General features: G+C 39.3%; 1 protein-coding gene across 1 annotated transcript in view; it reads right to left on the bottom strand.

The window, feature by feature from the left end:
* ALX4 (ALX homeobox 4) overlaps positions 1 to 9,239 on the bottom strand; it is a 35,110-nt gene extending 25,871 nt beyond the window's left edge. The window contains exon 1 of the mRNA XM_077453477.1: positions 8,955 to 9,239. Coding sequence (XP_077309603.1) covers positions 8,955 to 9,203 — 249 coding nt within the window. The 5' untranslated portion in view covers positions 9,204 to 9,239. The remainder of the gene's footprint in view (positions 1 to 8,954) is intronic.
* Positions 9,240 to 25,079: the final 15,840 nt, after the last annotated feature.

The raw sequence follows: 25,079 nt of genomic DNA, 5'->3' as shown, positions 1-25,079 counted from the left end.
ACCATCTGAATTTCAATCCATGTGTAGCCACTGCAATTAAACATAGGACGATCCACAGATCAACTTCAGTTCAAGTGCCCTGTTGGATAAAAGCTGCACGATCAGCAGAGCAGGCAATAGGCTGCAGCTCTTATCTCTGTATTCTGATGGAATACACAGATTCAATTCAATACAACTCAATGAAACTGTGGCTGAAGGAAAAAAAAAACAGAAACATATATGTGTCACGCTTACCCCTAATGCAGATGGTAATGCACTATAGCTGGCTTCTGTGTTCTTCACCTATAGAAGCCCTTTTTCCCATAAGGTAAGCACAGCTATTGGTACTGGGTTGCCCCAAGGGCTTAAAAGACAATGCTATAGTGCCCGGCTACTACACCAGGGCAGGTGCACACTGAGCACAGCAAACAGGTACTTGCGGTTGGCAGACAGGCAGAGTGGTTCAATGACAGTCCAGATACAAGGCAGGCAAGGTTTAAAAAAGTAAGGATCAAAACAGCAGTCAAAAGGCAGGCAGAGAGTAGTCAATATTCGATCCAAGGTCATAAACAAGGAAATACAATCAGCAGAGCGGACAATTAGGGAGCTTGGAGCACGTGTTACAAACACAATATCACAAGTCTGAGAATGCAGGCTTGGCTGGCTTAAATCACGTTTGGTCTCCACCCAGAGACTGGCCACATCAATCACCTTGTAGGTTGACAGACAGACAAGGAGATTTCATCATAGCCAAAACCAGGATGCTGAAAGGAGAGCAGCAGCTATCAAGGATCAGGAGCGCAACACGCGCCTGATAGTATGGCGATCTTTAGACTTGCAGAAGTAGTCAGATCATGAAGGAAGACTTCAAACAAGCTCAATAACTCTGGCGAGGCAGCTCCCACACAGCAATGGCTTCTTCTGATGGGCACCCAACAGTAGCTCAAACCATAGAAGTGTAGAAAGGAGCGCCAGAGAAGAATCAGATAAAAGAGTCTAAGATCATTTTAATTGTTAATAAAAAAAAGTCATATAAAACACCCAACGCGCTTTGGGGCAACATTACTTCACCTTCATCAGGTTCAACACAGAATAAAACTTGGATGACTTGGATGACAATGACTTCACTGACTTATATTAGAACCAGTATTGGACTCTCCTCATGGACAAACAACATGATAGTTGGTTCTAATATACAGTAGATCTGTGAAATCACTGGTTTCTCCATCCAAGTTTTATGCTATGTTGACCCTTCGCGAAGGTAGAGTGGTGTTCCCCCTGAAACACGTTGGAAGACCAGAGGAAACCCATGCAAGGAAAGGGATGTAGCGCTCAAAAATTTTTTTTAGTATTAAACGAATTAAAGAGGAAGTAAACCCTGATGAGTTTACTTCCTCTTTGATTCCCTGCAAAGGTAAAGCATAATGGAGTATGCATCGCATAGTAGTCCATTATGTGTCACTTACCTGACACAGGAGCCAGCGATGTCACCGCTGTCCCCTGTAGTCAGGCGCATCCATCTTCTCAGTGGGTCTCACTGCTCCGCCGCTGTCATTCTGCGAAGCCGCGATGACGCCACTCACACGCATGCGCACGGGAGCCGCCACTTGCGGCATATCGCCGTTGACCGTGGTGCCCTCAGTGCGCCTGCGCGCCGCTATCTACAGCGCATGCGCCGTAGACAGCGATGCCTGTCTTTCGGCAAATATCTCCTAAACCGTGTAGGTTTAGGAGATATTTCTTGGACCTACAGATAAGCCTTAATCTAGGCTTACCTGTAGGTCAAAGTTGCTTGTAAGGGTTTACAACCACTTTAAACTTTCCGACTGGGAACTTCTCCTCCTGGACAAGAACAGGGCTCCAAACTATTTATGCACTCCCCCAGCCACCTTCTGGGCACCCTTCCCCAGGGATTTGTCTGAAGATATATAAATATTCAGGCTGCTAATCTGCCTTCTCCCACCCACTATATTCTGCTCTATTCTCCAGAAAACAGGGGGAAGCACTCAAACTTGCAACCTGCAAAGCCCAGAACAGCCCAAAGCAATCACAATCTGCTGCACTGATTGCAGGGGAACCAAGAGAAAACACTAAATTTACCTAGCCTATCTAGCAGCCTATCCAGGAGGGTGCTACAGGGGGGGGTATGCAAACTCCATGCAGATAGTGTCCTGGCTGTGATTTAAAGAGAGGACCCCAGTCCTGCAAGGCAGATATGCAAGTCACTGTGCTATCCATTATTCATAAACAAGTATTACATGCCATCCTTCTAGAAACATCTCTGCAAATTATTTTCCAAATTGTCCTAAAATCATTTTCTAAAGGCAATCCTTTTCAAGAAATGTTATCAGTACAATTTTTAGCACACGGGGCAGTTACAGTCTTAATATCTGCAACAAAAACACAAAAAAAAGTAATAATTAAAAATAAAAGACGTTCAAATATGAAAAAAACAATGGTAAATCCTATTTTCAGAAACAATGTTTTTCAATAAATCATAAAAAAGTAATTTCTATAAATAATGTTTTCCAATAAATCATACAAAAATAATTTCCATAAATAATGTTTTTCAATAAATAATTAAAAAAAAAATCCATAAATATTATATTCCAATAGATCATAAAAAAATCATTTCTATAAATAATTTTCTCCAATAAATCATAAAAAATCATTTCCATAAATAATATTTTCCAATAAATCATTAAAAAAATTATTTCCATGAATAATATTTTCCAATAAATCATTAAAAAAAATATTTCCATGAATAATATTTTCCAATAAATCATAAAAAAATTATTTCCATAAATAATATTTGTTGAATATTTAAAGAGTATTGGTGAAAGATTTATTAATAAATTATAACCATGGGTCTAATCTTCCCAACAATCATCCTGTCTATAGACAGTCCTGGCACAGTTGCAACATTCCGCGTATCTGCCTATCTATCTCTATCTACACAGACATATAGAAAGGAAAGTTCTGTTTTCATTAGCCGATTACTTTGGGAAGAATAAAATTAAGCCAAGACTATGTCAACGCCAATTTCAGGGCGAGATGTCACCTAGAACTAATCGCTATGAATGGCTTTATTTATATTTCTACTACAGAAAAAGACGCTGGTTTATATAACTCCATCCGTCAGATATTTTAATTAGAGAATCATTTTTAAATTTATCTCTCCTTTGAGACTTCTTTTTGGCAGGAAATCATTGTTATGTTTTTTTTTTTTTTTTTGCTTGCATCGTTAGACAGGAAGTAAACTTTTTCCATGTTAACCGTTTAGGCCCCTTACACATGGCTGGCAGTCTCTACCGCCCTCTGAAATGAGATCCATGGTTGATCACTTTTCATAGCGAGTACGCTAGTGTTATCCTGCCGTTCAGGAGGCGATATTGCTGCCTTCTGTGTGTGTGTGTGTGTTTTTTTGTCAACCCAAGGGCAATTTTATATTGAAATACCGTACTGCATTCATAAGCCAAATGTTTGGCTCATAGTTGCGGCACAGTCCTTTTGGCCTTCAATGGCCGAGTTTGACAGACAGGGCCACCTGTCAAACTTGGCAAGCAGAGTCAAATTTTCTGCAGCCACGGCATGGGTACTACTCCCTTCAGCTGCCATGGTAGGCTTTAGATGGCCATTTATGGGGGGGGGGGTACTTTAAATGGGGATCAACCACCTGTTTTTCCCACCCCATTGCTGTGTATTTTGAAAGGGGCCTTACAATGTATCTACAGCCAAGCCTTTTATTTTCAGCTTTGGATAGAGTGTGGAAGGGTTGGAACCTCTGCTAAGTTTTTTAATTGCTCAGACAAAAATAAAAAACAGAGGTGCTGGGCGCAGATTTTCTGTGGGTCAATCAGGCTGGCACTGGGTACACAGGCTCCAGTTCAATAGCATACCAATTAAATGGGGGAACCCCTTAGGAAAGAAAAGTCCTTCTTTGATTATTTTATGATAAACTATTTTATATTCTTTTATTACTATGTTTACCTTTTTTTAAATTATTATTATTATTACTATTTTATTATATTATATATTTTTCTTTTTATTGTTTTATGATTATTTGGCTTTTTAGGATTATTTTTATTTATTATTATTATTATTATTATTATTATTATTAGCATTAGCATTATAGCATTGAAATTTAAATTATGTCTTAAAACCTGTTAGTTGTTCTGTGTTCTTTTACTGTGAACTAATTTTAAAAGTTGTGTAGTCTTGGACATTGTTTGGTCCTTTCATTGGACTATCTTTTTTTTTTCCTGGTGACCATTGTCACCGACATAGAAATTGATATTGAGAAATCCAAACTTTACAGCTGTCACCAGAGCAGGAACTGGTGATAAAGGTTCATCTTTCAGTGGGACACCTATTCTAGAGACAGCTGTTGAATGTAATTTTTTCAATTGTACTCCAGGGGGAGTACAACTGGGGAAATCCATGGTGGAGAAGGATCTGGGGGGGTTGGTAGATCATAAGTTCAATAACAGCATGCAATGCCAAGCTGTGGTTTCCAAAGTGAGCAAAGTCCTTTCTTGTATTTGGAGAGGTATGGACTCCAGAGAGAGAGAGAGATCATTTTGCCTCCCTGTACAAATCATTAGTAAGACCTCATCTGGAATATGCAGTTCAGTTTTGAGCTCTAGTTCTCAAAAAGGATATCGGGGAACTGGAGAAAGTGCAGAGAAGGGCAACCAAACTGATAAGAGGCATGGAGGAGCTCAGCTATGAGGAAACTGAATTTATTCACTCTTCAGAAGAGAAGATTAAGGGGGGATTTGATCAATGTTTACAAATACATAACTGGTCCATTTAATGAACTTGGTGTTGAGTTATTCACTTTAAGGTCATCACAAAGGACAAGGGGGCACTCTTTACATCTTGAAAAGAGATTTAATCTCCAAATACGGAAAGGTTTCTTCACAGTAAGAGCTGTGAAAATGTGGAATAAACTCCCTCCAGAGGTGGTCCTGGCCAGCTCAGTAGCTTGCTTTACAAAAGGCCTGGATTCTTTCCTAAATGTCCATAATATAACTGGGTACTAACATTTATAGGTAACGTTGACCCAGGGAATATCGGAGTGCCTCTCGGGGAATTGGGAAGGAATTTTTTCCATTGTAACAAATTGGATCATGCTTTGCTGGGGTTTTTCACCTTCCTCTGGATCAACTGTGTATATGGGATTGTAGTTTTTTTTTTTTTTTATTGGTTGAACTAGATGGACTTTTGTCTTTTTTGACCTAACTATGTAACTTTGTAAAGAATTGCTCTCACTTCCTGTTGCGTCTCCAAAACACTTTCTCAACCTTTTCAACACTGAGGAACCCTAAACAAAACTTTCCAATCTCAGGGAACCCCTAATAATGCCGCGTACACACGATCAGATTGTCCAGCGTACTTAGTCCGCCGAAACGCATTTCAGCGGACAATTCAATCGTGTCCGGCAGACTAAGAAAGTATTTTTGCACTCCAATCTTCCCGTCGGACTTGGGTTTCAGCGGACAATATGTTCGTCAGTATGCTAGTACGGCGGACTAAGAATGACGCATGCTCAGAAGCAAGTACGAAAAAAGGAAGCTATTGGCTACTGGCTATTGAACTTCCTTTTTCTAGTCCCGTCGTACATGCTGTACGTCATCGCGCAAGCGAACGCCGGACTTTCTGTGTGTCCGTGTGTGGCCAAGTCCGTTAGGTAGAAAGTCGACCGGAACAATCCGCCGGATTGTTTGCCGGACTAAGTACGTCGGACAATTCGCTCGTGTGTATGCGGCATAAGTGTTACTATAGCTACAACTCATGATACATTAGTGTGATGGTCAGTGGGAAAAATGTTCCTTACACTTGTGGTCATTGGGAAGAATTTCCCCCTTACAGATAGCTAAAAAAGATCAATGGTGTCAATGGGAACTTATCTGAGAGGCAGAAATTGGTCATTGGTCAAGGAACCCCTAGCAACCTTTGGAGGAACCCTAGTTGGGAAACCTTGTATTAATGTGATAGTCAGTGGGAAGAATGCTCCTTACATTTGTGGACATTGGGAAGAATTACCCACTTGCAGATAGCTAAAAAGATCAAGGGTGTCAGTGGGAACTCAAGGAACCCCTAGAAACCTCGTCGAAACCCTAGGGTTCCTGCAGGAACCCTGGTTGAGAAACCCTGCATTAGTGTGATAGTCAGTGGGAAGGATGCTCGTAACATTTGTGGACATTGGGAAGAATTACGCTCTTACAGATAGCTAAAAAGATCAAGGGTGTCAGTGGGAACTCAAGGAACCCCTAGAATCGTCTGGAGGAACCCTAGGGTTCCTGCAGGAACCCTGGTTGAGAAACCCTGCATTAGTGTGATAGTCAGTGGGAAGGATGCTTGTTACATTTGTGGACATTGGGAAGAATTACGCTCAGATAGCTAAAAAGATCAAGGGTGTCAGTATGAACTCAAGGAACCCCTAAAAACGTCTGGAGGAACCCTAGGCTTCCACGGAAACCTTGTTGAGAAACCCTGCTCCAGTGGGTCACAAAAAAACAGCAAAAAAATAAACAGACCCTTCCCTTCCTGTTCTCAAAACCAAAGAAAACAGTTGTATACATTTTCTTTACGCACTATTGATGGTCACAAAACGAATTACAAACAAATCCTTGAAAAAATACATTTTTACAATGGACAATGCAGGTCCACATGTCTAATAAGAAAAAGTTCCCAGTGCATTATGAAGTTTGTATTTACTTACTTCAGACTAGGGATGAGAGAAATTAGGAGGGCATTTAAAATGATAATTTCCCGCCTTTGGAATACTTTAATGGGCTGATAGGGCCAGTCCTATGGACAGCCCACCCGAAGGACCTTTTTCCTGGCTATGCCTTAATTGCGAACTCTATTATACAATATACTATTGTACATGGGATATTGTTCTCCTCAATATTGTTTTTATTTCAAAACCTCCAAAAAAATAAAAAATAAAGACCCAACAGGAGAAAAATTGACAGATTTATTTTCCCCAAAATTTTGGCAAAAATTGGGTGAATTTGGTAAAATTTTAAAATTTTTGCAAAATGTAGTGGAGTTAATGGCAAAGGTGAAAGGATTTTTGGGACTTTCTTTTATTGGATATCAACACAGACTTTTTTCTATAAATTTTTTTGAACAACTGTTGAAGGGATGTCATATGAGATGATTACACTATAGCACTTTCTGTTGTTTTTGCACAGTACATTATCCTGTATGCACTTTATTACACTGCAGCACTTTATGACAGCATATATTAGTTGCATATGTTTTTGAATATAATATCTGTATAAAATTTGCACCAGCAACTTTTAATGTTAGGTGGTACATTATATAAATAAAAATACAGCATTTTATTCGTTAATAAGAATATAAGATGGTCAGGCCAGCGCTGCTCATTATTATTATTACACTACTATGATTTGATGTTATATCAAAATTAGAGTAGCAGCTTTCTTTTTCCTTGGCTTTTTTTTTTTGCCTTTTGGTTGTTGGATTTTTCTTCCTAGTTTTTTTGAGTGTCCCATACGTGGTGCAGTTTCTGTTATAGTATTTGAAAGGTGAAATGGAGGTGGAACTTAGTGGTTTTAAGGGTGAAATGATTTACAGAAGCCCCTGTCAACTATCACAGGCCAGTTCTACCAAAAACCAGCCCCATCGTTGGCCTCATTATTTTACTTCTTTTTTTAAAAAAATTAAAATAAAAGGAGGAATCAATGATAAATTATAAACAGAAAAAAAAAGGGAATATGCAAATACAAAGAACACTGAATAAAATATACTAAAAGACCCCAAATACACCTCCCTGCAACACCAAAAATGTTAAATAAGAAAAAAAAAAATTGGTGTAATTTCACTTCTTTTGATAATTGTAGTGGAGTTATGCCCCGTACACACGAGAGGGATTAAGTCTGACAGACCTCCAAAGGAGTTCCGCCGGAGTTCCGACGGAGTTCTGGCGGACTTTTCGACCGAACGGACTTGACCACACACCATCACACCAAACTCCGACGGAGTCGAACGTGATGACGTACGACTGGATTCGACGTAGGAAGTTCATAGACAGTAGCCAATAGCTGCCCTAGCGTCGGTTTTAGTCCGTCGGAGTAGCAAACACACGAGCGAATTTTTCGAAGGGGACCGGGTCCGGCGGAGTTCCGTCGGGAAAATTTGAAGCATGCTTCATTTCTAAAGTCCGTCAGACTTTGGCGAAGCTAAAGTCCGTTGCAGCCCACACACGATCGGATAGTCTGACGGACTCGGTCCGTCGGAGTTTGGATGTCGAAAAGTCCGCTCGTGTGTACGGGGCTTTAGTGACAAAGGCTAAACAGAGGTGGTGTTTTGTAGTTTTAAGGGTGCAATAATTTCCAGATACGCCTTCTTTCAACACAGACCAGTTCTTGTGCCAAAAAAAGGCTCCTCATTAGCCTCATTGTTTTACTTTTTTTTTTAAGTACTTAATGATAAAATACAAACACAAAAAAAGAAAAAGAAAATGCAATTACAAAGAACATTTAATAAAATATAATTAATGACCCTAAATACAAACCCCCCACCCAAAAAAAAAAACCCTCTAAATTGAAAAGTAAAAAAAGAAATAAAAATATTCAAGCAAATTTGAAACAAATTGTTTCAATTAAATTAAAAGTTTACTTTTTGCCAAAATTTTTTGGGTGAATTTTTTTGTCCTTATTACTTATTTCCTTTAGATCTTTACAGCTCCAACATGCTCACGCACAAGAAAAAGGAAATGTATCCACGTGATCAGCTTTGGAACCCATAAAGAAAGGAAATTTATTCACAGAATTGAGTTCCTAAAATTAGACAGTATCATGGTTACTTTATGTAGCTTAGCAGAGCCCCTTTCTAAGTAAATATTAACAGTATCCATCCCTATTTTAGAACCAGCGGCGGGTTCCTTTGTGGTGCATGCCTGGATTTTGCTCATATCTTCCTCCAATAAATCACGTTACCTGCACTCTGGCCTCTGTGAGGTCAGTCCTCATCGCCAGCTGTTCCCGGGCGTAAACATCTGGGTAGTGCGTCTTCTGGAAGACTTTCTCCAGCTCCTCCAGCTGGTAGCTGGTGAACGTAGTTCTGTTCCGCCTTTTCTTCCCTTTGTTGCTCTCCGACTCCGACTTATCCATGGGAAGATCACTGCTCCCCCTGTCCTGGGAGCCCTTGGCTGGGGCCTCTTTGCTGGTCAGGTAGCCGCTATCCATTCCTGGGGCGTCGCTGTTTGGCGTCAGGGAACTTTCTTTGGCTAAGGGGGAAGAAAAATATTTCCTAAATTACAATAAAATTCTGTAAGAAGTGGTTTTATGTCAGAAACAGCGTTGTATATAATTCAATTAATAATATTGATAATAATAATAATAATAATAATAATATATTTACATCATGGGTGGTCCACCTACAGCTCATCAGCTGTTGCAGAACTACACGTCCAATAAGGCATTGCTGACAGTTACAAGCATGACTTCCAAAGGCAAAGGCATGATGGGAGTTGTAGTTTCGCAACAGCTGGAGGGCCTCAGGTTGAGCACCAATGACTTACATTATATATACATTTACATCCATTAATATTTTTGAGTTTATTGTGTGTGATTAGAGATGAAACGATGGTTCGGTCTGAACCAAGGTAGTAATTCTACTGCTTCCATTATCGACAGCTTCCCACTATCACTGATTCCTCAGGAAGCACCAGCCACATCCCTAGCAACCATAGACGTTACCAGGGATCCTTGCCACTTAAGCAAAGGGGCGGGGAGAGCAGTTCATTGCTGCCCATATATGGCCACATCCATACACTGGCTGTTTGGGCGTTTGTCCGAATGCTGAACGCTTAAAGCGTTTGACGCGAACATATGTGACAGCTTCAATGGTTGCTAAGGAAGCAACGGCTGCTTGCAGCTTCTGCTTCCTTGCCCAGGGCTGAGGACACCCAGCCCATTTACTTATGTGGTTGGGGATTCCTGGCCATGTAAGTGAAGAAGTCGGGTGCCGCCAGTGCTTGGTAAGGATGCAGCAGCTGCAAAGCAGGCATCTACTTTGCCTAAGTAGGACCACGCAGCCAAAGTTGTCAATGGTTGTTAGGGAAGCAGCAGCTGTTGGCAGTCGCCTTGTCCTTACCAGCCACTGACATCACCCATCCCATTCACTTACATGGCCAGGAATCTTCGGCCACTAGACATGTGCAATTCGTTTCATTCCAAATTAGTTTTTTAACGAATTTCAACAAATTCGTTAATTCAGAAATGTCCGAATTAACGAAAACCCGTTTTAACAAATTTTTCTGAATATTAAATACGTAAATTCGAAAAGCAGAAAATTTGAAAATGTGAAATAATAACTAACTAATAATAACTTAACTATTACTAACTATTACATTTTAGGTATTGGGATTTCCTTTCAAATTTGGTTGTAAGTGAACGTACTGAATACGAATTTATCCGAAGTTACAAATTATCCGAAATAACGAATGCCGCATCTAAACGAATGGAACGTAACGAATTATAAATAATAAATACCAATAATATTAATAAAACCTTTTTATTATTATAATTATTATTATTTATTATTTCTTTTTATTTGTTCCATTCCATTTGTTTAGATGCGGCATTCGTTATTTTGGATAATTTGTAACTTTGGTAAATTCGTATTCGTTACATTCACTAACAGCTAAATTTGAAAGGAAATTCCAATACCTATAATTTAATAGTTGTAATTAATAAGTTAGTTATTTTAGATTTTCTTTCTTATTTTCGGATTTTCGAATTTTCGAATTTACGAATTTTCTAATTTTCTAATTTACGAATAGCGATCATAAGGAATGACTCGAAAAATAAAAAAACCTCAAAAACAAATGAAACTAAAATGAATAGATTTTTCGGCAGTGCACATGTCTACTGGCCACATAAGCAAATGGGCGAGGAAAGGTGACTAACATCACTGCCTGAATATGGCCACATTGCGCAATGACACTGAACAAATATGGCCGACAATGATGTTACTACTAATCCCACCCCTTCCCTTATACTGCTGATGACACACTTCCTGTCCTGTTGTGACAACTCTGCTCTCCATAGATGCAGTACATTGAGTGTTGTCACCCTAGAACAGGAAGTGTTTTAAAATGCTAAAACACATTACATTTTGTATTTATGTATAGATGGACTTTAAAGCGGAGCTTCAGACCCCCCCACCCCCCCAAAATATTTAAAGTCAGCAGCTACAAATACTGCAGCTGCTGACTTTTGATACCTGTCCATTGATCCCGCAATGTTGGCACCCCCAGCCGATTTTTCAATCGGCTCTTGGGTGCAGCTGCCGCCATTCCTTGTAAGAGAAACCAGCAGTTGAAGCCTTGTGACATCACAGCCTGTACTCTACTGCGCATGCGCGGAGAGCGCTGCACATTCTGAATGGCCGGGGTGGTGGAAGGAGAAGATGGGGGGCGAACTTCTGGCAGAAGTCTCCCGGAAGTGGGGACAGGTACCTATCAAAAACAGGTACCCGCTCCCCCCCAAGAGGTGCCAAATATAGAAGCGGAGGGAAGGGGGTGGAAGCAAACAAGAAGAGGTGGAGCTTCGCTTTAAATGTCAAAATATTTACAAAAAGTCATCCTTAAAGTATGAGGAAGGGTTAGACCCTCTGACAGTTTTTTTTTTTATTGCTGTCTGTGTCCCTGCTCAGAGATTCCCCTCTTTATTTGTCTCGTTGTTTATTGTTACCAGGAATGAAAGTGATTGGAAACCTAAAACTTGAACAAAATAAAAAAAAATACAGCTTTGATCAGAGCCGCTGTACTAACAATCCGATGTCAGTACAGCGATTTCCTCCACTGAACTATTGTTTTCTGACAGGAGGACGGCCCCCCCGCCAGAACACTCTGATCAGCACTCTCTGCCATTGGCTGAGAGCGCTGGTCGGGAGACGGTCGGCTGCTGCTTTTCCAGCATGCACATTCGACAGACGCTGGCCGGACCGGCTGCCATAGACACGGGTCGAATGTCAGGCAGTTTTTATTGAACCGGCTGTTATCGCCCAGTAGACATGTGCGCTGCCGAAAAATTTGTTTGTTTTAGCTTTCTTCTTATTCTTTTTTTTTTTTTCAGTTCATTCATTATGAGCGCAATTCGTAAATTCAAATATTCGTAAATTCGTAAGTTCAAAAAAAGAAATTTGAAAATCCAAAAATAAGAAAGAAAAGTCTAAAGAATAACTAACTAATAATAACTAACAATTAAATGATAGGTACTGGAATTTTCTTTCAAATTTGGCTGTTAGTGAACATAACGAATAAAAATTTATCCAAAGTTTACGAATTATCCGAAATAACGAATGCTGCATCTAAACAAATGGAACAGAATGAATGAATAATAAATAATAATAATAAAGCGTTTTTATTATTATTGTTATTTATTATTATTAATTCATTACGTTCCATTTGTTTAGATGCGGCATTCATTATTTCAGATAATTTGTAACTTTGGATAAATTCGTTATATTCAATAAGAGCCAAATTTGAACGGAAATTTCAATACTTAATATTGAGCAGTTAGTTATTATTTCAGATTTTCTCATTTTTAGGTTTTTTGATTTTCGAAGTTCGAATTTGGGAATTTACAAATTTTCGAGCATTTGGAAAATTTTGTTAAAACGGGTTTTCGAATTTGTCGAAATTCATTAAAAAACAAATTATGCCGATTAAATAATAATAATTTCTGAAATATATTTTATTATATTAAAATATATTATATTAAATAATCATATATAAATAAATGACAAATTATATAACAAGTATAATAAATTATCAAATCATGATTTATTTATATACTTTTATACTTGTTCTTAGTAGATGCAACATTCTCTTTTAATGTTATAATAAATGATCAAATAAATAAAAAAATATATAATAATAATTATGGAGATGAAATAATAATAATTTCTAAAATATATTTTATTATATTAAAATATGTTATATTAAATAATATTATATGAAATAACATAAAATAAATAAATTATCAAATTATATAACAAGTATAATAAATGATCAAATCATGATTTATTGATATACTTTTCATACTTGTTCTTAGTAGATGTAACATTAAATGGTATAATAAATGATCAAATCATGATTTATTGATATACATTTCTACTTGCTCTTAGTAGATGCAACATTCTCTTTTAATGGTATAATAAATGATCTAATAAATAAAAAAAATTAAATAATAATGCTTATGGTGATGAAATAATAAGAGTTTCTGAAATATATTTTGTTATATTAAAATATATTATATTAAATAATAATATATGAAATAACATAAAATAAATAAATGATCAAATCATATAACAAGTATAATAAATGATCAAATCATGATTTATTGATATACCTTTCATACTTGTTCTTAGTAGATGTAACATTAAATGGTATAATAAATGATCAAATAAATAGAATATTAATATAATAATGATTATGGCGATGAAATAATAATAATTTCTGAAATATATTTTATTACATTAAAATATATTATATTAAATAATAATACATGAAATAATATAAAATAAATAAATAAAATAAATTATTAAATTATATAACAAGTATAATAAATGATGAAATCATGACTGATTGATATACTTTTATACTTGTCCTTAGTGGATGTAAAATTGAATGGTATATATATATATATATATATATATATATATATATATATATATATATATATATATATGTAGCGCCGGCTCCTGATGAGTACGTGCTATATGGTTTTTGAAAATTAATATTCCTAAAACCACAGTTGGGTTTTAGGGCTAATTTTGCCAAATTATGGTTTCAGTACCAGTCTAGCTGGATTGCACTGAGTTCTCCTTGGCTGCAGGTGTCGCTGTCACCTCCAGCAAGTGGTAGAATGCAGTCTAGTTGGGTGTATTGAGTACCATCATTGTCTCGGAAACCAGCCTAGTGGGAGTGTTTTTCCTGCTGTGCATCCTGGGAGGTGGTACTTAAGGTACTGCGATCACGTGCTTCGGGGTTCCGGTCCAGAGGAAATTTTCTGTCTGTTTGGTCCTGGCCCTCCTGACCAGCCCCCATGGCCCTCCTGGCAGGGGGTGCAGATCCATGCAATTCTGAGCCTCAGGGCTGGATAAGCCTGAGGCAAAGCAACTGCAGGGACAGGCCTAAATGGATGTGAGGCCATAATGATTCAAAGGTGGTCCAGTGCCGTGTCATCTAGGGAGAGGCCCAGCAACTGGAGAAGCATCCAGGGGAGGACTCTTCGGGAGAAGGCCATGCGCAAGGCTGGTTTCTCAGAAGGAGCCTGGAGGCTCAGTTAAAGGACACTTTGTGGATCTATATTCATACGGTATCGCCGGACCGGCTGAGAGATACTGGTACCGTATTATAGTTCTCTAAATTTGTCTACGTCCCTCAGTTACATTCAAGTCTGTGGCAGAGACTTTTATTTCTCAAGTGTTCTACATCCAAGTCTGTGGCAGAGACTTTGCTTTACGTAACACCCTGCTGGCCGCTAGGCCTAGTGAGAGGAGGTCTATCCGGAGGTTGTGAGAATCCAGCTGTGAAACGTTTATTCTCTGGATTTTGCAGTTCCAAAAGTACCTGAATTTCCTTCCTAACCCTCTACCCTTTATTAAGAAACTGTGTTATCTTCTAAAATAAATAACCCAAAAGTGGATCCAGTGTCAGTTTCTGCATTTCTTTGGGCCATCTACCACGGGAACCCCTAGACGGAGGCGAGGTCAAGAAGGTAACGGTAAGCCCAATAAAACCAGCAGCTCCTTCGGGGGTCAGCTACTTATTGTATCTATCTATCTATCTATCTATCTATCTATCTATCTATCTATCTATCTATGTATATATATATATATATATATATATATATATATATATATATATATATATATATATATATATATGTATATACTGTATATATATTATACTAAAACTATAATAAATTTAGTTATTTCAATGAAATAATATAATAAGTGATTAAATTATGTTTTATTCATGGACTTTTCTACTTGTTCCTAGTGACTGTAATGCCGCGCACACACGATCAAACAATCCGGTGGAAAAGTCCGGCAAACTCAAGTCCGCCAAACAATCCCCCCGTGTGTAGCCTCCGGCATACTTTTTTGACCCGAAAGTACGGCGGACTTAGAATGCCGTGTTGCACTCCAATCTTCCCGGCGGACTCGCATTTCGGCGGACAGTCTGGCGGGAAGTCCGCCAGACTAAGTACGTCGGACATACTGCTACGTGTGTACGCGGCTTTACATTTCTTTTTATTGTATAAAATAAGATTTTTTTTTTATAGTGTATTCTTTTGAGTAGCACAATACTATTCATGAGGTTGGGGACTCGGAGCATTCTTTTTCAGCTCTGTACCCAGACGGGTCGAATGTGACTATCAAGGGAAAGGAATGTCATGTAATGTTGAATAGCTAGGGGAGATTTATTTGGGTATTTGGGTCACCTTGTTTGAGGAGGAGAACTTTGCTTCATGAAACAGGTGATCGTTTCCAATAGTTCCTATTGTTTTCCTATATGTTATTTGGACACGCTGAACACTTTAGAATGTATAGATGGCTCCATGGTATAGTTTAGGGTGTCATAAAATGGTTACAGCAGAACGCCAGCCAAAAAAATAACAAGATAAAAACTAATAGCTCATTAAAAGTTAAAATGATAAAACCAGCTTTTGCTGCAATATTCATCTTCAAGCCAGAGATTTCCCCCACAGTCCTTTATTTCCCCCACTAAATGTCCTCAATATGATGGCCAGCATCATTTAACTCACTTCCTCTGAGCCCAGGTTGTCCTAGACCTGGCATGAGCTGTGATTGGACAGTGAAAGGAGAAGTTTTGTGTGTCATGACCACAACTGCCCCCAGGGCCACTCCGCCCTATACTACCCTAGCCCGCCCCTATATACTATCCTAGCCTGTCTATAGCCTGTCTATATACTACCTAGTCTCTCTATATACTACCCTAGCCCGCCCCTATACTACTCTAGCCTGCCCATATACTACCCTAGCCTGCCCCTATGCTATCATAGCCTGTCTCTATACTACCCTAACCCACCACTATATACTATCCTAGCCTGTCTAAATACTACCTAGTCTCTCTATACACTACCCTAGCCTGCCCCTATACTACCCTAGCCTTTCCCTATACTATCCTAGCCTTTCCCTATATTACCCTAGCCTTCCCCTATACTACCCTAGCCTGCCTCTATACTACCCTAGGCCGCCCCATACTACCCTAGCCTTCCCCTATACTACCCTAGCCTGCCTCTATACTACCCTAGACCGCCCCATACTACCCTAGCCTTTCCCTATATTACCTTAGCCTGCCCCTATACTACCCTAATCTGTCCCTATACTACCCTAGCCGGACCCTATACTACCCTAGCCTGTCTATATACTACCCTAGCCTGCCCCTACACTACCCTAGCCCACCCCTATATACTACCCTAACCCGTCTATACACTACCTAGTCTCTCTATATACTACCCAAGCCTGTCTTTATACTACCTTGTCTCTCTAAATACTACCCTAGCCTGTCTATATACTACACCCTAGCCTGCCCCTATACTACCCTAGCCCACCCCTATAAACTACCCTAGCCTGTCTATATACTACCTAGTCTCTCTATATACTACCCTAGCCGGCCCCTATACTACCCTAGCCTGTCTATATACTACCCTAGCCCACCCCTATACTACCCTAGCCAGCCCCTATACTACCCTAGCCTGCCCCTATACTACCCTAGCCTGTCTATATACTACCTAGTCTCTCTATACACTACCTAGTCTCTCTATATACTACCCTAGCCCGCTCCTATACTACCCTAGCCTGCCCATATACTACCCTAGCCTGCCCCTATACTACCCTAGCCCACCCCTATATACTACCCTAGTCTGTCTATATACTACCTAGTCTCTCTATATGCTACCCTAGCCCTTCCCTATACTACCGTAGCCTGCCCCTATACTACCCTAGCCTGTCTATATACTACCCTAGCCCACCCCCATACATCCTAGCCCACCCCTTGGCATTGAACATAATGATATGTCATATAATTTTGCATACAGACAAGGTTCTGTTGCATTTAAATCCGACTTCCCGATCAATGAAATTTTAGTTTTAATAATCATGATATAAAATAATGGATGTGGGGGCCTTTTGGTGGTGGGGAGGGGGGGGGGGGCAGCGTTTTATTTTATTCTTGCACTCGGGCAACCCTGCTGCTTGGAGTTCATTTTTAACACTTTATGATAAAATACATCTCAGCAAGATGTAAGGTGGGTTTCCTTTATCCCGCCGGTGTCGCAGCAGTGAGACCCCTTAGTATTAAAACCATAGCTAACCACAGCCTCAAAATAACAGTGTTATCTACAGTTTTTTTTTAATAATATCGATTTGCACAGTTTTTGTTGAGTCCTCTCTTATTACTCTTTGCAAGGTTAAATCCGTGGTTAAATGAAATATTTTTCTATCTGCCCAGAGTTCTTCTTTAATAAATCCCAAGTGTTTCATCACACAAATCCCTGGCTTTGGGCTATGTGTGTTTCCATCACCGGCATGTCAAGCAATCCTTAGCTTCAGACTTGTCAGTAAGCCCCCTTCCCCACTTCCCCCTCTTTGCTGTATGTGCAGGGGGCCAAAGTTCAACCAAATCAAACGCTCCCTGGGCTCTGGGATTTGGAAAGGAGATTTCACAACTCAACTTTGCCTGACCCCCTTGGAGTCATTTTATCTCGCTGAGCCCCGCAGCGCCACATTAGATTGTCAGCTCATGTGGTGGCTCTGATTCATGGCCACCATTCCGATCACAATAAAGGGGAAATGGATGAGCTCTTAGATCCAGCAAAGATTGGGCTAATCCTGTAAGTGCCGAGGAGACCTGCTCAGAGCTATCTCTCCGAGTTTATGATGGTGGGCCGAGACGCGAGGTCTGCGGCGGACGCAACGGAACAAAATGGAGGAAGGAAATGTTCGGCTTACAGGATGGTGCTTTTTTTGGTTTCTGGGATTTTTGCAGGAGGCAGTGACTTTCAACTTAGCAAAATGTAACATACCTAAAAATAAGTTAATCCATTAACAAAAAAAAAAAAAGAAAAAGACTAACCCTAAAGAAACGCTGTAACCAGACCATTACATTCACCAAAAAACCTTACTTTTATTATATTATCATTTAGTGCATTTTATTTATTATATAATATAATATAATATAATATATTGATTTATTATATTTATTACAATTACAATATATTGATTTATTATATTTTTTACAATTACATTTATTATTTTGTATTTTTTTATATTATTATTATTGTTATTATTTTGTATTATTTGTATTTTATTTTGTATTTTTTGTAATACTATTATTATTATTTTGTATTTTTTGTTAATACTGTTATTATTATTATTAATATCTGTACTATGTTATTTTTTCTTCTTCTATTTCTTATTTTGTATTATTTTATTTTTTGTATTATTATTTTATTTTTATACTATTATTATTATTATTATTATTAAATGCATTAATATTTACATGTATATGAGCATTTTAACGCTATTGTTATTATTATTTTAATTATTATTTTTATTATATTTTGGTATTAATATTTTTTTAATATTTGTATACTATTATTATTATTATTATTATTATTTTGTATTATTTGTATTTTATTTTGTATTGTTTTTTTTATTTTTTATTTTTTTAGTACTATTATTCTTATTTTGTATTTTTTAATACTATTATTATTATTATTAATAATATTTGTACTATGTTATTTTTTCTTCTTCTTATTTTGCATTATTTAATTTTTTTATTATTATTAAATTTTTATATTATTATTATTAAATGCATTACTTTTTACATGTATATGTGCGTTTTAATGCTGTTGTTATTATTATTATTTTAATTATCATTTGTATTGTATTTTGTATTAGAATTTTTTAAATAATTTTATACTATTAATATTATTATTATTATTATTATTATTATTATTATTATTATTTTGTATTATTTGTATTTTATTTTGTATTATTATTTTTATTTTTTATATTATTATTATTATTTAGTATTTTTTTTAAATACAATATTATTATTATTAATATGTGTATTATGTTATTTCTTCTTATTATTACTTTGTATTATTTTATTTTTTTATTAATATTTTATTTTTATATTATTATTATTATTATTATTAATAATAAATGCATTAGTATTTACATGTATATGTGCATTTTAAGGCTATTATTATTATTATTTTAATTATTATTTCTATTGTATTTTATATTATAGTTATTATTTTTATTAGTATTAGTAGTTATTAGTTATATTATTATATTATAGTATTTTTTTTTTTTTTTACTATTATTATTATTTTTTAAATTAAATTAAATTTTAATTATTATTTCTATTGTATTTTGTATTATTATTTTAATTATTATTTCTATTGTATTTTATATTATAGTTATTATTATTATTATTATTATTAGTATTATTAGTTATTAGTTATATTATTATATTATAGTATTTATTTTTATACTATTATTTTTTTTATTATTAAATTAAATTTTAACTATTATTTCTATTGTATTTTGTATTATTATTTTTTTATAATTTTTATACTATTATTATTATTTTTATTATTATTATTACTATTTTGCATTTTTGAATACCAATACCCAACACAGTATTGTGCTGCCTCCATCTCTCTGCTCTGCAGTGCAGTGATGATGAAAACGGCGGAGTCTGGGCGGAAGAACCGGCAAAGCAGGGGCGTGTTCACTTTAATACCTGTTGGCTGCCCACTGTTGACAGGTAGATCGTAATCGACGGCTTGCGGACCCCCCGCCCCCTCCCCCCATTGTCAGTCTTAGATTTTTAATTGGGTATTTTGGGGGTATTTTGGGGAGGAAGGGCATGCCTTTTGCCATGTGTTCCAGAGGACCTTGTCCTGGATCCTCATCTCAATAAAAGTGATCGGATCCATTTATGGACGGTCTGTTTAAAATAGTAATTTATTACAATAATAATAATAATAATAATTAAAAAAAAAGATAGCTTCTATATATGGGCGGTCATCCTAAAATAGTAGTCCTTATTTATATAAATACAAGTTACACTCCCAGATATCTATGGAGAAGTTCTCATAACTACATGGAACTTTGAGATATTGGAAACATCTGCCTTGGCAGGACCGGGACTTTTTAAAAGGGAATTCATCCTTTCCCCAAAAACACGCTGTGCCTGTCAACACCGAAAAAAAATAAAAATAGTCTTTATATTTACAAGGTAATCGTACATGGGGCCAATCTGAATTATTATAAGCTGGGGCCACTTGGGGTCACCATACGGCCTTCAATCGAAGAGTGAATGTAAAGCGGAGCTAAATTCTCTCAATCAGCATCAACTATTTCTAATCCTTATGCGGATAGTGTTAGTAAATAGACAGGAAGGCGTATTATATTATTATATTTACTTGTTTTATCTTTTTATTTTATTTAATTTTTTATATTTCTTCAATTGCTTCCTGGTTTCTGGCCTAGGGCAAAATAATTCCGTACATCCCAGGAGTCTTCATTAACGTTTTTTTCTTCTTTCATCTGGAGGAGGGACTTTCTCAGTTAAGCACACCCTCCTGCCTGCATGCCTGAGCTAAGGGCAGATGGGTTCCAGGAAGTAAAAGCTACATGAATCATCTGCCCTTACTCAAGATGGCCGCAGCTAAAAAAATGCAAGGGGGGAGGGGGTGGTTTTTAATGTGATTTCTCTAGCATGGAGACTAGGGTTGCCACCTTTTCTTCAAGTCAGACCCTAAACACTTTAGCGGCACAAATTTTAAATAACAATTCTAATCATATGAAGTTGATAACAAGAGTCCCCCTTTACATCAGAGTCCACAGAGTTCCTCTTTTACATCTGAATTTGCAGAGTTCCCTTTCACTATAAGGGGGGGCTCTGCAGACTCTGATGTAAGGGAAAACTCTGGGGACTCTGACATAAGGGATGCTCTGGGAAGGGGTGCCCTGAGAACCCTGAATTACCTTAGCGTACTCACTCAGAGGCAGGAGAGAGAAGGAGGGAGACTTCAGTCACAGACAGGGATGGATGGTGAGCTCACTCACCCCTTGGTTGTCAGCACCTCTCATCCAGATGCATCTGGAAGCCACAGTCCGGTCTGAATAATGTGTCCGGGTTTTCAGGCAGTCTGAAACCCGGACACATGATTCCAAACCCAAATTGTCCGGGTGAATCCCAGACAGGTGGCAACCCTAGTCACAGACAGGGATGGATGGTGAGCTCACCCACCCCTTGGCAGTCAGCACCTCTCATCCAGATGCATCTGGAAGCTATAGTCCGGTCTGAATAATGTGTCTGGGTTTTCAGGCAGTCTGAAACCCGGATGCATGATTCCAAACTCAAACCGTCCAGGTGAATCCCGGACAGGTGTCAACCCTAATGGAGACATGGATGGATGGGGAAGTTTGCTTTGAATATGGCCCCCTTCCCTTCTGCCTAGTGCCCCCCCCCCCAAAGCAAGCGGCCACATGGAGTGCAGCTTGGACCCTTCTCAGCCCTCTCCTTATTGGCTCTCTGTCTGTGATTGACAGTAGCGGGAGCCAATGGCTGCTGTCTGAGCCAATTAGGAGGAAGAGACCCAGGAGGGCTGAGGCTCTTGTGCACATTGCTGGATCAGGTTCAGGTACGTTTTAGGAGGGGGGGGGGGCTGCCGAACACAGAAGGTTTTTAACTTAATGTCGGGGTCTCCAAACTTTCTAAACAAAGGGGCAGTTTATTGTCCTACAGCCTTTGGAAGTCCGCACTATGGCCAGCAGTAGTGAAAATCTCCCTGGCACCAGTGGGAGCAAACGTGACCACATTTGGCATTTGAGGGGAGCAGTGCCCCACCATCGGTATCATTGGGAGGAATAGTAGTGGTGTCAATAGAAGATATTGTGCTTCATTGTTGCTGTCGGTGTCTTGTATCAGTGGGAGGAATAGGGCCAGATAATGGCAAGCAAAGGGCCACATTCGGCCCCAGGGCCGCAGTTTTGAGGCTGCTGCCTTAATGCATAGAATGTATGAAGGAAAAAAAACCTTGTTCCTTTACAACCACTTTAACCGCTTGCCGACCGCCGCACACAGATGTACGTTGCCAGAATGGCACAGGCAGGCAAATGGGCTTACCTGTATGTCGTCCCTTTAAATTTGCTGCCTATCAGGCGAGCGTGTGCCCGCCACACGAGCACGCCCGCGGGTCCCAGGCATTCGATGTTCAAGTAGGGGGCACACGCACGTGGCCTGCGGCCTGCTGCCTCTGCTGTGATTAGTCACAGCCGATCAGCTGCTGCTGGCCAATGGATGACCGCCGGCACCCGCTGATCGGCAAGGAGACAGACTGGGTGGAACTCTGCCTATGTAAACAAAGCAGAGCTCTGTTCTGTCAGCGGAGATATGCAAAGCAGGAAATAAAATTCACCACATCTCTTACCAAGCACTTACTAAAATATGCACTGTCACTGTTCTAATGACACTGGCTGGGAAGGGGTTAAAAATCTAGGGCAATCAAAGAGTCAAATTGGTGCCTTAGTACACACAAAAACACTGATTAGGCACACATTTGACTCTTTGAGTGCCCTAGATTTTTAACCCCTTCCCAGCCAGTGGAGGAAGTGACGAATCATTGTTCCTAGCTCATAGGAACACACGATCTGTCTCTCCTCACAGAACAGAACAGGGATTTGTGTGTTTACACACACACCCCCATGTTCTGTCCCTCGTGCTAGCGATCGCTTGTGGCCGGCGGTCATCGTGACCATCGGCCATGAGCATCGGCACCCCTGCAGTGCCTGCTATCCCGATCCCGCGAGCCGACGTATAGCTACGACGGTTCGCGGGATCGTGCCAACTTGCCGCAGTAAAATGACAGCGGCTGGTTGGCAAGCAGTCAAAGTAACGCAGTGCTGTATCGCAAAAATCGGCCTGGTCATGGGGGGTACATTTTTCAGAGGTCAAGTGGTTAAGGGTTATGTGGTGTCGCTTGTTGTGCCAAAGAGTACAATACTTTCTTTGGGGGGCAGGTTTGCATGTGTTTTGGCCCCATAGACTTTAATGGAAGCACCTAAAAAAATGCACATAACATGCGCCCACCCACCACCAGCAACAGCGGTGTAAATTTTCCAAAATGACTTCTATGCTGTTTTAATGGTCTATGACACATATGTCAAACACAAGGCCCGCGGGCAAAATCCGGCCTGCCAGGCCTTGTCATGTGGCCCTCGCACCCAGTTTTGCAGCCGGAACATGGCGGAACTCTATTCCACCACCTCTGACTTTCACTCCAGCTCCCTGCTGTCACTTGTAAATACAAAAGCCATCTGTAGTGTACAAGGGACAGCTTTGCTCTCAGCAGCTCCCAGATCTAACAGATCCCTGCATACACTCACAGCGTGGAGAGACCTCCAAAATCTGAGAGGGAGGACAATCTCACTGCAAGGTGGGGGGAGAGCTGCCTACACAGGGAGGTACTAGAGCCGAATAAAAGGGTAATAGAGTTGCCAACACTGGGAGGTACTAGAGTCGGGTCAGGTAGGAGAGAGTAGAAATGCGAGGAAGATTGGGGGGTGGGGTGATGTTGCACACCGTCCATAGCGCACCCCTGCACCCTGCACTCTGTAGACAGCATAGCCCAACTCTGAACGTAGCATACTTCTGAACTCTGCACTCTGTATGTAATTCACTCCTGAACCCTGCACTAGGTACCTAATTCACACCTGAACTCTGCGCGTAATTAATTCCTGAACCCTGCGCTCTGTGCGTAATTCACTCCTGAACTCTGCGCTCTGTACATAATTCACTCCTGAATCCTGCACTCTGTACATAATTCACTCCAGAACCCTGCACTCTGTACATAATTCACTCCTGAATCCTGCACGTAATTTACTCCTGAACCCTGCACGCTACATAATTCACTCCTGAATCCTGCACGTAATTCACTCCTGAACCCTGCACTCTGTAGATAATTCACTCCTGAACCCTGAACTCTGTACATAATTCACTCCTGAACTCTGAACTCTGTGCGTAATTCACTCCTGAATCCTGCACGCTGTACGCAATTCACTCCTGAACCCTGCACTCTGTACATAATTCACTCCTGAACCCTGCACTCTGTACGCAATTCACTCCTGTACTCTGCACTCTGTACGTAATTCACTCCTGAACCCTGCACTCTGTACGTAATTCACTCCTGAACTCTGCAATCTGTACGTAATTCACTCCTGAACCCTGCAATCTGTACGTAATTCACTTTTGAGTGCTGCACTCTGTACGTAATTCACTCCTGAACCCTGCACTCCATATGTAATTGAATCCTAAACCCTGCATTCTGTACGTAATTCACTCCTGAACTCTGAACTCTGTACGTAATTAGTTCCTGAACCCTGCACTCTGTACGCAATTCACTCCTGTACTCTGCACTCTGTACGTAATTCACTCCTGAACCCTGCACTCTGTACGTAATTCACTCCTGAACCCTGCAATCTGTACGTAATTCACTCCTGAACCCTGCAATCTGTACGTAATTCACTTTTGAGTGCTGCACTCTGTACGTAATTCACTCCTGAACCCTGCACTCCATATGTAATTGAATCCTAAACCCTGCATTCTGTACGTAATTCACTCCTGAACTCTGAACTCTGTACGTAATTAGTTCCTGAACCCTGCACTCTGTAAGTAAGTCACTCCTCTACCCTGCATTCTGTATGTAATTCACTCCTGAACCCTGCACTCTGTACGTAAGTCACTCCTGTACCCTGCACTCTGTACGTAAGTCACTCCTGTACCCTTCACTCTGTATGTGATTCACTCCTGAACTCTGCACTCTGTACGAACCCTGTACGTAATTCACTCCTGAACTCTGAACTCTGTACATAGCGCACCCTTGAACCCTGCTCTCTGTACATAATGCACTCCTGAACTCTGCACATAGTGTAACCCTGAACTCTGCACTCGGTATATAGTGTACTCCTGATCTCTACACTCTGCACATAGCGTACTCCTG

Source organism: Lithobates pipiens, unplaced genomic scaffold (genome assembly GCF_037356315.1).
Source record: "Lithobates pipiens isolate NorthernLeopardFrog02 unplaced genomic scaffold, aLitPip1_a1.2 Scaffold_24, whole genome shotgun sequence".
Classification (NCBI taxonomy): domain Eukaryota; kingdom Metazoa; phylum Chordata; class Amphibia; order Anura; family Ranidae; genus Lithobates; species Lithobates pipiens.
This window is presented reverse-complemented; position numbering and strand designations above follow the sequence as displayed.